The sequence below is a fragment of the Cottoperca gobio genome, chromosome 4 (genome assembly GCF_900634415.1).
Source record: "Cottoperca gobio chromosome 4, fCotGob3.1, whole genome shotgun sequence".
Lineage (NCBI taxonomy): Eukaryota > Metazoa > Chordata > Actinopteri > Perciformes > Bovichtidae > Cottoperca > Cottoperca gobio.
The window spans coordinates 25,022,753-25,038,988 of record NC_041358.1 but is presented as its reverse complement, the minus strand read 5'-3'; the positions used below and the strand labels follow the sequence as shown (position 1 = coordinate 25,038,988).

General features: G+C 43.8%; 1 protein-coding gene across 1 annotated transcript in view; it reads left to right on the top strand.

Annotated features, from left to right (window-relative positions):
- The window catches only part of atf6 (activating transcription factor 6), a 31,815-nt gene that overhangs the window by 13,768 nt on the left and 1,811 nt on the right, over positions 1–16,236 (top strand). The window contains 7 exon segments of the mRNA XM_029429243.1: positions 666–815; positions 2,360–2,455; positions 2,565–2,667; positions 3,399–3,469; positions 5,344–5,455; positions 7,973–8,057; positions 16,211–16,236. Coding sequence (XP_029285103.1) covers positions 666–815; positions 2,360–2,455; positions 2,565–2,667; positions 3,399–3,469; positions 5,344–5,455; positions 7,973–8,057; positions 16,211–16,236 — 643 coding nt within the window.

The window sequence follows — 16,236 nt, the reverse complement described above, 5'->3', positions numbered from 1 at the left end:
GCGTAATCCCACAAACCTCAAATGAAGTCCACCTCCAACTATAACAATGAATTCTGTGTTCTCATCTTATAAAAATGTTTTGTTTTCTTCTCGGAATAACCTTCTCCAGGGAGATGCAAGGGTCTACTTGTTGGACGGGCTTTGATGATCTGCTCACAGTTGTTCTTTAGAGCTTAAACATGAATAAGTTTCTTGGGACCCATGAAAGCGTTTGCGGCTTGAGTGGCGTTCACAGTAGCTAAAGTCTGTGTGTGTCTGTACCTGCTCTCGCGTCTGTGTTTTGTGTTTGGGCTCTCCTTTGGAATGTAAAATATGCCCGCTTTTGAGGTCGGATCCCTTTTGAAATGAAAATGCCACCCAGTGTAGTAATACCGTTGAAAGAAAGTGTGTGTGTGTGTGTGTGTGTGTGTGTGTGTTTTTGCGTGTGTGTGTGTGTGTGTGTGTGTTCCCCAGCGTGATTTGGGTTATGCAGTCTGGATCAGAGTTCAGATTCAGTTTGTGGCTAAAGTAGAAAGAAAACCCTCCTGCGCACAGGATGTGGGCCACGTGGAATTCAGCAGTTATTTCAGTCCAGTACCCGGTTTCTTCTGTTCAGTTTGTTTCCTCCCGCTTAGTGTCCTGATTTAGCCTCTTTATCTCGCCTCACCTGTCTTCTGCCTCTTCAGTCTGTTTCAGGGTGGCCCGGGCTCCAAGCTCGGAGATATCTCCACGCAGCATGGCAGCAGACACCTGTTGGGTTTCTCCTCGGAGGCGGAAGCGGAGGTTGGGATGGGCCCCGATCACCTCAGCAGTGGCCCCTCTCAGATGGCCGACAGGTAATGAGCTCACCCCCCGTTCCAACCAGCTCAACCCCCCCATCCCCCCCAACACATTTCATAACACAACACCATGTCAGTGAACCCGGATGCACCTGTGCCTGGGCTCAGTCTGAACTGCTACAGCTCATTACAGCACGTGTAAACATGCGCGCCACCACCTCTGTCTAAACGTCTGCTTTTCAAAAGCCTCCAGGCCCCTGGCTGGTTGGCTAGCAGTTGTGCTATGAGTAACAAGTTGGGAAATTAGGGGTCAGGCCTTGTTTGACATCCAGCTTTATATTGCTCGTAACGGTTTATTTTTCTAAAGGGTTTATATATTTGTCTTTCTTTAAAAAAATAAATAAAAATGCAATAGAGGCCCAGCTGTCTCATTTGTAAATTGCACAAATAGCATTCTTGTTTGGTACATTACCTGCACCCCCGCGTCCTGATGTCTGCATGGCATTGTCAGCCTGCGCTTTGTCAGATCTCTGTGTCGGGTACGTTACATGTTAATGCAAACCATTCAGCTGTAGGATCAGGTTTCACTGCAGCATTAAAACCAAGACTGGCAGGAAGGAACACATTAGCCTTTACAAAAGGGGGTGACAACACCAAACGCACCAGAGAGGAGGATGACGGGCGGGGGGGAGATATGCAACCTAATCTTGGGGTCCCGCTGAACAGAAAGGTGTGTGAGTGTGTGCGGGAAAGGGAATACGTGCCTCTCAGTTAGAGTTATGATCAAGCCTCTGTGGGCTGACATGTTGTCTCACAGAACCAGTTCTAGAGCGTTTTAGAGACGGGAATGCGAGGCGCAGTCGACGTTTGGACTCGGGTCAAGGGGGCCCAGGGGAGGTGTTACGTCGGTGGCATAACAGGCGAACAAGCCCCGATGCAGGTGGGCACTGACTGTGGACAGTCTACATCACCACCTCAAGGAACACAATCACTCATTCACAGAGCACACACAACAGCTGTAATTAAAGTCGCAGTAACGTCTGAGGAGGAAGGTCAAGTTATGCAATGCTGTGTGCCGCTAATCCATAATGTATGTGAACCCCGTCTGTCATTGTCCATAATCACACTGGATGTGACCGGCGTGCTCACTTCTCAATGGCGTGCTTCTGATCTTTCTCCAGCAGCACGTGGCCGTGTCGTTTCAGAGTCTGCACTTCCCCTCTCGCCGTCTCCGAGCGTACAATTAGCGACTGAAGCGCTGCCACCTCTGCACATGTCAAGCATTAAGAATTTGAATCACTAGAACTCATTAGGAACCAATAAAATTCAAAAGGTTTATAATTGTCTCCACATTGAAGCCGGTTTTCTTTCACTTCCTGTTTCTCGAGCCACTCTGGGTGTTTCACCTCCGTCAGAGGGCAAGCGGCCATGTTGGCTCTGTTTGCATTCAAAGCATATTCTCGACATGTGGAAAATATTTCGAAGCAGATTCTTGTTTGAAGGTCTTCCAGTGATTTGCGAGCGAACTGTCTTGTGAAGATATCCCTTTTCTTTTCGTTTAACACCCCTATCTGTTTTTTTTTTTATCTTCTGCGTTGCAGCTCTGAGGATAAGGCCCTGATGGTGGTGAAGGATCCCATCTTCCTCAGACCAACCCCCCCCTGCCAGCCTCCTGTTAACAAGACCAAGTGCTTAGAGTAAGTTATCAACTTTCTAATGCACAGCCTACTTTTCTCCTTTTCACGCAAGACCACAAAAATGCTGAAATGTGAAAAGAAATCGAGTCTAATACGAGTTGATTGGCAGGTTGGCTCACGAGTTGAGGGGTTGGGTCCACCGTCATGAAGTGCAGCAGACCAAATCCAGACGCATGAGTAACGGCAATCACAAACCCACCAGGACCATTCTGGTAAGTCATGCTTTGGAAAAACAGGAAAACGTATCTAATGGGCCGTGCAAGAACTGATGGGATGTTGATCGTTTGCATTAAAGCTCACACACTAAACTTCACTTGTGTTTTTGGCCATTTTAAAGGTTTTTATTTGGCAAACCAAAGCCTCTCTCTCACCACCTCCCCCCCCCCCCCCCTTTTTCTGCCTCTCATTTCTCTTCATCGGGCTGGGTTTAATCCGGCAGCCCTGAGAAAGTAAACACAACACTTAGAGGGGAGCTGTGGGATTAGTGCCCCCTGCTCCTTTTTTCCATTTTGTTTTCAGAATTTGTCACAGTAGGGCTAATCCACGAGGAGCTGCCAACTTCATATATACCCATTCTTCTTTTTACTTTAAAAACATATGGAGATGTGTTTATTTCTCACCTGCATTGAGCCGTTTTATCCTCACAGACACACGTACGTCTTCACAGCAATGCAACGTTATAAGATATAACTCTTTATTTGTATTTTGAATGGTTCTACATGCACATAAGTGCATAAGAAGTCTCATCTAGTGAAGGATGTTTACGCCGTAAACATCCTTCACTAGATGAGACTACTCGCTGTCCTTGCTGATCTCTAGATGTTTCCTAATGATGTTCAATCGTAGCCGTGTTTGTATTTATGTGTTGGACAGCAGTTTATCTCTCTAATGGTTTGTTGATGTGAATGTGAAGAGATTATTCCTTCCCCCCCCCCTCCAACAGAAAGCAGAGAATAAGGAGGCAGAGAGTGCTCAGATTGTGACGGTTCAATACACAGAAAACTCTGAGGAAAAGTGAGTAAAGGCCTCTGACAATGTATTTGTGTAAGATTAATTTCTCAGCTTTTTCCTTGCAAAACAATTCCCATAAAGCTGCATTAAGAGGGAACATACTGTAGATCCATCCCGACAAATACAGTCACTGCTGTTTGTGTGGCGAACCAACACTGTGTGTTTAAACTAAGTGAGCTGAAGCTTGTTAAGAGACGCAGACTGAAGTGTTTATTATTGCTGAAATATGGAATTATGTAAAGCAACTGTAGACATAACAAACTGGTATTTTTCATTGTTTTAGATTTGTCTTTGAACAAAGTGTCTCTTTGAGGGGAATAAGAAGAATAACATTTCTGCCTCTAGTTCCACACTGTTGTCTGAATAATGATCATTTAATGAGTCATTTTAAAGCATGACCCTCGGAGCTTTGGTGGTCAATGAAAAGCTTTTCTGCTGGACTACATCGTGTAGTTTGGTATCTGGCCACCCACAGTTGTATTCCCCAGTTGTAAGTCTGGAAACATCCAAATCTACAGGACGAAAGAGGAAAAATCAATAAATGGAATTAAAAAAAAGCATTCCCGTTTCTAACCTTTGGGCAGTTTATTATTACTATTGTTTGTATATATTTAAAACCAGACCACACAAGCTTTTATTCTCCTGTGGGATTATGTCACAATATCACATGTTTCACTACATGATTATCGTAGGCAAAAGAAATTAACAATAACCATATTATCTGGATATCTAAAGAATATTTGAACAAAAAAAACAACCCAATAATGATAATAAAGCTATTCGTCAAATTCATTTGTTTATTGTGCATTTGTCTAATTAATTACACCTTTAAAATACGTGTAAGTAAATGGAGAGAGTCTGTAAACATAACTTTATGAATGCGTACAAAAAGAACAATTACACTAATGCAGGGGTGTCAAACATGCGGCCCGGGGGCCAAAACCGACCCACCAGAGAGTCCAGTCCGGCCCGCGGGATGACTTTGCAAAGTGAAAAAATGTGTTGTTTTGATCATAACTAAATGTTTCGTGCCTTTGTAGATACACTGATCTGTAAGTTGTAACACACATGTGTAAATGATAAACTGATAATATTGTTGAAATTGCTCCTTTTATTCTTAAGAAATGTCAGGTTGTTCATAATGTTTTGTAAAAAGATTAAGTTTGAACATTTTCAGAATGTATTTGTACTTTTTGCACTAAAACGAAGGGAAACATTTGGAGTTGTTGTTATTTATATATAAATGTATTTATATTTTTATTTATCATGCTGGGATGTTACTGGTCCGGCCCACTTGAGATCAGATTGTGCTGCATGTGGCCCCTGAACTAACATGAGTTTGACCCCCCCCCACTGCTCTAATGGAAAGTCAACCAGATGAACTGATAAACAAAAAAATAGTTGAGGCTTAAAATCTGCCAGCAGAATATTATTCACATAATATTAAATATCTTATAGTCAATACCGATATATTGCGACACCCCAAGGTGCAACTAATGAGTCATTAATTTAATGATTTTATTAAATGTTTGGATTTATCTGACCAACAGTCTAAAACCAAAAGAGAATCAAGGAAAAGCAGAAACTTCTCCTATTTATATATAAACATGAGAATAGTTTGTCTGTGGATTGAATAACTGATAAATGAATGTAACACTTGCAGCTCCAGATGACCGTGCTCCACTGTAAAAAGTAGTTTTTGATCATTCTGATGATCGAATGATCTTATTCTAACACCACGGTGCAAAGTGTTCCTGCACCGGGGTGAAACTACTAATGTATTGTATTATAATAATTAATATAAAAGTCTTTTTCTCCCCATTTCTGAATATTTCTTTCAGTGTTTCTCACATGTTTCTGTTATTATTCATCAACAGGAGTCCTGGCAGTGAGTTGCAGGTGTACTACGCGCCTCATCACACCTACAGCGACTTCTTTAACGAGATCAATCGTCGTGGCGACACTTTCTATGTAGTGTCTTTCCGCAGGGTAAGTTTGAACGGGTTCTTCAGCGCTCAAGTTGTGCAATTTGTTTCTGTCATGAAGTTTTCTTCTCTCAAACTGGCCATAAAAAAGCAAGAAATTAAATTAGAGTCAGAGTAACTTATGAATCATAAATGATCTGTAATAGGCCGGTTCCTGAACAGAGAGGTTTGATTTGAGAGAACAGTGAGGGAGGGGATGAAACACACACGCACGAGGGTGTAACTATCCGCCTCCAGTCCAGTTTCCTCGGTCCATTTGCAATCACCAAGAGGTTTTTAGGCACGGCCATATGTCACCGTTAATCTGCATTTCACCATTTTTCCACATTTGAGACTCTCAACCTGTTTTTAATTTCCCCTCTTGATATCATTAACCCTGGACATCATATTCAGAAATACTTCTTTTACAGCACCCAACCTTTTCAAGAAAGAGTTGTACTCGTTCTAAGTTATGCCTCATTATCACTGGAAGCTGCTGCTCCATCTGTTGTCACTGAACTGTGCCGATTTTTAAACGTTTACTTTCAAATGTGTCCAAAGAAACACATTTGGTCGCTGTTCCAAAAGAGCTCGTATCACACTCAACACCTCCGGGTGATGTTAAGCCTTTAAATCCTCAGGATTACTCACTGGGGCGGGGGGGTTTTTTGAAGCATGTGGTCAAAGATCAAGACCCCTTGTCACCAAGCGAGTCACAAAGGTTGGGCTGTGAGTTGGCATGGTGACAGCAGGGACAATGACAACAATGGTGTACCCGAAGTCGAGGGCGACCGCAGGTCAAGTAGCTGTCTGTCAGCTCCCGGCAGCTTTGTGTTGCATGAGCCGTCAGGTGGTTTAGAAAGTTTAACATTACGGGGCCCAAAGCTTCTCAGATGCTTTGAATCAAAACGGCAGCAAATACAAAAACACCAGAATTTAAATGAATTTACAAAGTAAACAAACAAACAATCCTTACAGGCCTGTTGTTCAGTGTTTTTTATTTGCACACACATAAGACTGCATAAAATCCAGCTAGTGATAAAGTATAAGTGATGTGACGACGGACCTCCCCTCTACTTAAGGAGAAAAACTCAAGAGTGCAACCTTTTCCAATCCTCACAGACTTTTATTAGCTTTTCTCAGTCAGTTTATTTGCCTGTATTTCGTTTCCTGGGTTTCACTGTGTGTGTGTGTGTGTGTGGTGTTTTGTCCCAGTCTGTATGATGTTATTACGAGACTGCCAAAGCTCTGCATTAAATTTGGAATTTTGTTTGGATTTTAAAGCCAATCACTACAAATTTGACTTGTGTCCCCTCGAGGCAACTCGCCGGGTTCATCGTGGGCTGTAGTTGCACTGGCCAGCAGTTGAGGTCACTCTCTACAGTATGTTGCCTTTAAGGCTCAGAGATGGCCACGCTAAGATCAACGTTACTTTAAGCCCTCCATAGACACATGACCGCCTGTGGCTTTGTTTAAGTGTGACATGAGGTGAGAGGATGGAAAACATAAATCCCAACAAGAGCAAAATATAGAGCCGCTCGCTCTCTACCCTCATTTGTTTTGTTTTTGCTTCTGCACCTGCGGCTTTATGTAAGTGTGCATTGAGGTGAGGTGGTGGAAACACTGGCTTAAATAAGGTTCAAGGAAAATTCACCTGTTGTCATGGCAGCTGCAGCTGTTATGTCAGCTTGACGAGCGCCGGTCCCCTAATGATGAGCAGCAATGTGGTTGGTGCCTCCCTCCAAACAGTCATGGCGCCCTCTCTGCCATTTTTAGCACTTAATACTCCCTTTGGATGGTTTACGGCTTATCCCTAATTCCTTTCAGTGCCATGACTGTATATCACATCTAATCCTTTTTACTGTAGCAACGCTGCTAATAAAGCCAGAAGATAACTTGTTGCAACATCTTCGTTAAACGAACCTATTAGGCATTTTATAGAAGCCTCCCACATGTGCTCTGTTTATCTTCACATCCTCTTTATTCTCATATATATAAAGTTTACAGTCTTTCTCACACGTCGGTATGTCTCCATGTATCTCGCTGTGATCCCTCCCCCGACCTCAGACCGTACTCCCGCCTGTCATCACCTTAACCCCCCTCGTTTTTCAATTCACTGAGTTTGTGCAAGTCGAGTGCGATAAAGTTAACCTGTGTGTGTGTGTGTGTGTGTGTGTGTGTGTGTGTGTGTGTGTGTGTGTGTGTGTGTGTGTTAGCAGTATTTAGTGCAATAAAATACTAATAATTTAGACCAATAAGTGCTTCACTGGTACAGTATTGAAATTGGAGTGATTTCACTTCGAGGCATAACCAATTTGGAGAACTTTGTGACCCTCATGGAAACGATTGCCTCATGCAAAGTCGTCTGATCCTCCCAAATGACTTTGCATCATTGATAACCTCAAATAGTTAATGTGAATCCTGTAGCAGGTCTTCTCCAGATCTTGATCAACAGTTGGCAAACGCACGCATTGCGTCTGTTTCATTCGCTTCCAGATGAGTTGTATTTTCCTCTCGATGACCTTCTCCTCTTTGTTCTCAGGATCATCTTCTACTTCCTGCCACCAACCACAACAAAGGAAGTCGACCGAAGATGTCTGTGGTGTTGCCAGCCATGAACATAAACGGTATGTACTGCAGCACAGACTCAAACAGTTGTTGAGTTTGATCAATCAACACAGTGTAACAGATGAGAGGCGAGCTGGGAGCAGATTCAGAGACACGTCTCCCTGCAAGAATGCATTACTTGTGATATAAGACACTTGCAAGAAAGAACTCTTAGGACCAAACTGGAGCACTTTTGCTTTTTAAACCTATTAAGGTGATTCTGATCCTTTTTTCTTTTTTTTTTTAACTGTGCTGATATTTTCTTTCCACAAATCTGGTGTGTGTGTGTGTGTGTGTGTGTGTGTTGCCTGTTTTAACTTAAATGGAAGTTTCTTTATAGATTTTCTTTGCCAAAAGGTTTCTTTGGCATCTGGCGTCTTGTTAGTAGAAGGTCTCTGCTACCTCCCTCGGAGCCCTTTCTGGTTTCTGTTATGTCCTTCAGCCTCTGATTATACTCCCTGTTGCATTTAGCAATGCTGTCAAGTGTCTGTGCAGCCGCTGACCCAACCACATACAGACACAAACATTTTAAAAAAACAAAAAAAAGCTTCTCAGTGTGTTCATTTCCTTATGGCTTTGATCTTTTTTTAGATTGTCGTGCTGAACATATTGAAGTTGAGGCCTCGGCAGCGATGTGTGTATTTTGTTAGATTTACTGAAGTTACACAGAAAATATTATTATTTTAAGATATAATGCTAAGAAAAACATTTAGAAAATGACTCTTATGCTGACAGAACCTAGTGTGACCACATCTTTGTTATCCCTACACGCATACATTGCTTTAAATGTTGGCTTTGTGTCCATCATTTATACAAAGGTTTATATTAACAAGGACAGGACGTTTGTACAAAGCCCATAAACTGCATGTAAGAAGTGGACGAAGTCACCACGACGTCATCCATTGGTTTGAAGCCTCAAGTTTGCCGTTTTGGCCGTCGCCATCTTAGTTGTTTGTCAACCAGAAGTGACACGAGAGGGTCGAGTCAAGAACAAGATGTTTTTAGGCGACCAAATGCTACGCTTATCACGGAGAGCACCCAAACTGGACACCACCATGGCAGCGACCTGTCAATCACAAGGTAGTCCCACCCTAAAGCATACACAGCTTTATTGTCTGTTTTACTCTAAATGGGACCATACTTTACTAAATGAGCATCATGTTGTGTTAATAAAGACTTGGAACTAGCAATTGAGACCATAAACTCACTCCTGCTGGCTTTTTGAAACGATGCAGCTTTAAGGCGCCTGGGGTTGCAGCTTGCAAACAGTATGATCTAGACCTGTGTTTCCAGTCCAAACTGGGCCACCAGCAGGCAAGGAAAGTAGTAGAGTGTGCAACTTTGACACGTCGGCCACCTGCAGTGTTCCATGGCTCTCTGTTTGTGTCATGTGTGAGTTTTTCTGGTAAGTTATGTCTCCTCTTCAGTCTGCTAAATGTGAGTCTGTGAGCGTCTACGTGGCAAGTGGGAGTAGTCTTAGCTAAGAAGTCATCAGTGTAGAATTATTATTATCATGGACATAAAGGACTTTTGGTCCTTGCACTTTGGTTTGAGCATGCAACTCAAAACAATCACTGTGATTGTTGCACATGATGGCTGCAAACATCAAATACCAATACAGGTCTTCATCAGCTTAAAGAGCAGGGACACCGCTCATCTTCATGTCATCTTAAAGAAAACAATTGCCACCCACAGCTTGTCATAGTGGGTGGTAATCAGAGTGCACTTGGTTGCAGTTTAGGGCGGTGGGGGTGTTTGCACCAGTCCATTTGAGATGCAATCACCCTTTTAGTTGACCGCCTGCCATCCAAAACAAAATCCATCAAAACATTCTAACCAAGTATATTGTACATGAGGTTTGCCTCAATATTTGAACGCGTTATCGGCCAAAACCTTGGACTCCAATTGGTGCATTTGTTGCCAAATTGTTTTTGTTTTTTTGCGTATCACTAAAGTATGGTTTTGATTTCCATGACTTCATCCTTAGATCTGCTGGATCACCGATACAGTCAAAGTCAGGTCACCAGAGATTTCAGTGGAAATCTTCTTTGTCCAAATTCTGCAGTTAATTATCAGGAGGCTTGATTTTCACCGGGCCTGCGGCACTGTGGACTGGGAGGAGACCTGCTCAACAGGGATTGAGTTTGTAGGGTGTGAGCAATTAGGAAGACAGCCTGCTGTTGTTGTTGTTGGGTGTTTGCCTGGTATTCGTATCATAAATCCTCTTGTTCCTCTGTTATCTCCCCGTCTTGTCTGTGGCAAAGCACCAGTAACAGATTTGATTAGTCAACCAGCTCTGAGAGGAGTGAGTCAGTGGAATATGAGCTCTTCGGGAAGACATGGCCAATGGGAAATAACTTCTTGGAGGGGGGTGTTTTGAGATGAAGATTGATGAAGGTAAACATTGTTCTTGGTTGGTCTTGTCAGGGAGGAATGTTACGGTCCGTGCTGGTCAGATGGCCCATTGAAATAGCAGTAAATGGTGAAATCCAAGACCTCCTTTTCAGCTAATTGTAGAAATGGGCAAACAAAGGTGGCATTCAGGGAGAGATATCGGGTCTGGAAAGATTCTTGTTTGCTCAAGAAAAGGGCCTTCGATTTGCACGATCTGTCATGGATGCCTGCAAGTTGGCGGCAAATGCAAAACGTTGTGTTCCTCCGTGCTTGTACCAAAAAACATCTTTCTGGTGTTAGTGTGTTTGCATTTAATGGGCTCGCTGGATCCCGCGGTATCTTTTTTTTAGAGAGAGGACAAACAGCACAGATGCACGTACGGTAGCTTCAGTTTCAGATAACAAGCAGGCCAACGGGCTGATGTAGAAAAAGCGCATGGTGTTGATTCTCTACACCCGCTTTCAACATATACAGCCCCATGTGTCACACAGATGACAGCCTTCAAGTCGCGGTTCAGATTTATGTTGTCTTTGTTTGAAAACTTTGAAGTGATTAAGTGCAAATGTACACATTTAGTTGGGCGAGACCCTTAGAAAAGCAGAAACACTGTCCTCTCTCTGGAGCATGATTGCTCCACAGTGGAGGATAATTCTTTCCAGCTCCTTGTTGCAGCTCTCCTTTTAGCAATGCCTTCCTTCTCTAGTCACTAAATGGTTTTCATCTGGAGGAGGTGGATAGACTCTGCTAATCTGGAGTGAGCGTTTGGTCTGTCGTGGTCAATAACTGAGCATCGAAGATCGAGACTTTGATGTGAGCCGTGGCTTGTTTCTGTCTGGCCGTGAGTCCACGGTTCAGGGGCTCTGTTAAAGTTTCCTGACCTCGACCGCCTTGATTCTCTCTGAAAATATATCTGGCTGAGCAGTGGCTCCTCATAAGGACTGACGGGTGTGTTTATTTAACGATCTCCCGAGTTTGAAAGTAGCTCAATCAAGTGGAAGCGACATGTTTGGAGGAGAGGAATGTTTTGGAGATGACATCATTTACAGGTGGAACAACCATGGGAGACTCACTACAGCGTATGTTCACTTCCCTGAGACTGTACATGTGCACTGTAGCCAACAGGCAGCTGTCGCCGGGGGGTTCAAGGTGGAGCTCCGCACCCCTGACGGAGTCGGGGGTCAGATTTTCCTACTGCTCTAATCTAAACAAACATCCCCACCAATACTCTGAGAAAGAGTGCACTCTTACCAACCCAAATGTTTAACCCTTGCCATCCTTGCAAAAATAAACTTGTGCGAGTGAATATTTGCCTCAGGGATTTCTCGATACGTGAAGCTAGTTATTACGTCCATCGTCCCCGGGAGAGGAATCACTTCGGTGGTCCCATGACTTTCCCTTTATCGCCGCTCCGAGGTTACCAATTTAGTTTTTTATAAAATGCCTCAACAACTGTTCATGTCCCCCCCCCCCCCTCAGGATTAATTGTAATAACTTGGCGAACGTTTCCTCTAGCGCCATCATCAGGTCAAATTGGAAACGTCAGCCAAGGCTGTTCTTTGTTTTCAATGCTAATTAGCAAATGCTAGCAAGCTAATACGCTACACTGAGATGGTGAATATGGCGGCTGCTGAACATCAGTATGTTCTGTGTGTTAGCGTTCAGCCTCACAGAGCTGCTAGCGTGTCTGCAGGAGACTCTTTTCGTCTTCTTACTGCCTGTGATTAAATGGTAAAACATTGCTTTATTGTTTAACATTGGGTTGTACACTCTACAGTCGAACGTCCCAATCAGTCATTAAATAAATAGATGAGCATATTGTTTGGATTAGTAAGTTATGTGAGTGTTTAAGTTGCCTAATTGTCGTCCTATTAGATCCACATCTGTCTTTATTTGCCTTGTAATTTTGGAAATTAAACTTGCTGAGTAATTTCTTCCTTTCTGACGTGAAGAAAAAAAAAAAAGCGTCCTTCATGAACACGTCCTCAGTGCTTGTGCCAGTCTGGCAGCCTCCGTACTCCCGAGATGCCCTCTCAGGTTTCCTCGGATGCGTCGTTGCCAGACATCAGGGGTTTATCAGCACACACCAGCTCACTGTGTCGCTGAAGCTCTCTGGAACATCTCCAGATGGCACGAGTAGAAGGGGGAAGGAGACCATGCAGAGCAGGACGGTGGATTTGGCAGCTTCTTCAAAGAGCTGCTGTTTGAAGTTGGGCTGTGTGTTTGTGTGTTTCCTGTTTCACTGTTCAAGCTTGTCAAGCAGTTGGCTGAATAGAATTTAGACATTTTGGTAATTTGGTGAAAGCTGGACATAAACAGTGCGGGTGATTAAATGGGACTCAATTTGGATAATGGTTTAAGATTATGGCCCACAAATTACAATGTAGCTATTTTGTAATTAGCGGGCACTCATAAAATAATTAGAGGATACAGTAATGTCGTTAGGGGGAAACATAAAGTCTCAAAATAACAAGTGCATTCATTTTATTTTTTACAAGCTTTGACTACAACATTGACGTATCATCACCTGATGTGATATTGTGAACGTGTTAGCAGACAGTAGCCTGTGTGCACATCCAGCAGACGAAGAGCAACATTAACATTTGGAGGCATGTGTACACTTATGTACCCTGAGGAAAACCTATGCCATGAAGCATGGACCTTTGACAGAAATGCTGTGCTGCATGGCCTTGAAGCTGGACTGTTTTCCCTTACCTAAGGCTATATGGTAATACATTTATATAGAGGTGACTTAGAGTTAAACAGATTTCACCTGGGGAAGTGCAATACTCACTTTTCTTTTTGGCTCCGTTTTGGTCTCCGCCATCTTCTGAGGGAAGATCTGTCTAGAGCAGGGGGGTCAAACTCATTGTAGTTCAGGGGCCACATGCAGCACAATCTGATCTCAAGTGGGCCGGACCAGTAACATCACAGCATAATAAGCTATAAATAACAACAACTCCAAATGTTTCCCTTCGTTTTAGTGCAAAAAAAGTACAAATACATTCTGAAAATGTTCCAATTTAATCTTTTTACAAAACATTATGAACAACCTGACATTTCTTAAGAATAAAAGGTGCACGGGCCGAATTGGACCCTCTGGCAGGCCTGGTTTTGGCCCCCGGGCCGCATGTTTGACACCCCTGGTCTAAATCCTTCACTCTGTTCACCAGCTAGTCACTATCAAGTATACCCTGACAAAAGTGTTATTGTATTATACGTCTAGACTGCAGTAATGTAGTTCAATAGTATGTATATCTGGCAAAACGATTATTACATTGGAAAGATTTGGGACCGTTGCCTGCTGGAAAGGCTGGTTTACGGTTTTAGAATGCTTCCTGATTAGTTGCTGTGTAGTTATGGGTGTTTGCCTCACTTGGTCAAAGTAATTATGAACTTATTATAAGATATGTGGGCTGTAATACGAAGCCGTGTCGGTTTGCAAAAGAAATATGTTTGCTTTGTTCTTGAATTTGCACGATTTCCACCGTCTTCGTCCTCCTTATGTGCTGCATCTGGATCGTACATGTGACACTTTTCCACTTTGTGCTGCCTATCTTGTTGGACTTGAGTTGGATTTAAATGAGGGGTGGAAATATCAGAGCCGTTTAATTTGTGCAGCAGTGACAGGATCTTGAAACTTGAGGGGGGAAAAAAATCAGATGTGATCTCATCAAGTAATCTGGAGATACAGAGAATAACTTTTCCAGCTCGGCTTCAGACGGACGCCTGATTTGAGGCCGACATAGCGTGACAAAATCCTTACCCAGAGATGTCTGTTGAAACACTGAAGCCATTTCAAAGGTTCCAGTTTCACTGCAGGTGCAAAGGAGGAAGTTCAGGAGCAGATGAAGTCATGCTCGGCGTTACACACAGCAACCGTTTAATGATCTGAACATCCGTGTGGAGTCTTCTGGCTGCTGTTGTCACTGCACAGTCTGATAAACTGTCTGAAGTGTACGTCCGTGGAAATCCTGCAGAGAAGCTGATGTCTTGTACAGGTGTCTGGAAAAGGACTTTGCAGGCATTTTAAAGACTCCTACAGTTCCGTTTGTGGAGTGCACTAAGATGACGGAGGTGTGTTTGGCCTGCGTGCTCCATATGGAGAATGTTGCTATCGTCTTGACTCTCTCCGCACGTTTTTAAGTTGTCTGTTAATGTAAGTCCACAAGGGAGCCCCAGGCTGAGCAGAGTTATGCTGTGGGAGACCACTAACCATCAACCACACTGTTGTCTCACGTCCAGCCTCTTCAGGACTTGAGACTTGCCAAACTTGACTTTCCCAAGATAAAGCCGGAGCAGTTGTTTGTAGGTCACACGTCAGGACGACCTCGTGAATTTATCTTTGGATAACAAGCTTTGTGTTTATCATCATCATCATCTGTGCCGTGTTGCAGTCGCTGTGTTTTTTCTTCCAAACACAATAGTCTGACTCATCAACATCGATCTTTCTGTTCTTCAAGAGTTTCTTCTTTTCTTCTCTGAACACAACACGAAGCCTGAAGGCTCCTGACTCATCACCAGTGGTCTCTGTCTCTCTCTGTCTCTCTGTCTCTCTCGGTCTGTCTGTCTGTTTGCCTCTCACTTTCTCTGTCTGTCTCTCTCTCTCTCTCTCTCTCTCTCTCTCTCTCTCTCTCTCTCTCTCTCTCTCTCTCTCTCTCTCTCTCTCTCTCTCGCTCGCTCGCTCTGTCTCTCTGTCTCTCTGTCTCGCTCTCTCTGTCTCGCTCTCTCTGTCTCTCTCTGTCTCTGTCTGTCTCTGTCTCTGTCTCGCTCTCTCTGTCTCGCTCTCTCTGTCTCTCTCTGTCTCTGTCTCTCTCTCGCTCTCTCTCTCTCTCGGTCTGTCTGTCTCTCTCTCTGTCTCTCTCTCTGTCTCGCTCTCTCTGTCTCTCTCTGTCTCTGTCTCTCTCTCGGTCTGTCTGTCTCTCTCTGTCGCTCTCTCTCTCTGTCTCTCTCTCTGTCTGTCTGTCTGTTTGCCTCTCACTTTCTCTGTGTCTGTCTCTCTCTCTCTCTCTCTCTCTGTCTCTGTCTCTCTCTCCGTCTGTCGCTCTGTCTCTCTCTGTCTCTGTCTCTCTCTCCGTCTGTGTCTCTCTCTCTCTCTGTCTCTCTATGTGTCTCTCTGTGTCTCTCTGTGTCTCTCTGTGTCTCTCTGTGTCTGTCTCTCTCTCTCTCTCTCTCTCTCTCTCTCTCTCTCTGTGTCTCTCTCTGTCTCTCTCTCTCTCTCTCTGTGTCTCTCTGTGTCTCTCTGTGTCTCGCTGTGTCTCTCTGTGTCTCTCTGTGTCTCGCTGTGTCTCTCTGTGTCTCTCTCTGTCTCTCTATGTGTCTCTCTGTCTCTCTATGTGTCTCTCTGTGTCTCTCTGTGTCTGTCTCTCTCTCCCCACACTCTTCTTTTCTCCTCTCAAACATGCATGTCCTGCTCTTGTTTAGAGCTGCTTTGTTTATCTCTTTGAAGGAGAAATCCAGAATGTGACTCACCTCTGGACTCCATGTGTGACCCGGCTTCCACCTCTCTCTCTCTCGCTGCGGTTCTCAGCCCCCAACTGCCTCAAACAATACTCCTTTACACTCCTTCACACTCCTTTACGCTCCCAAAACACTCTCTTATCAGGTCTTTTTAGCAACCAGTGTAACAAAAAACCTGCCATTAATTAGGATGACGAATACAGTTCGACAGTTTGGCGAGCAGCATTTGTGTCTTGAGTTGATTTAAATGTTTTGCTGTAATATAAATCCACTGCTGATGCGCCATAACCAACAACCTTGTGCTTCTCCCCTGCCGTTACAGACAGCATCATAAGGGACAAAGACTAC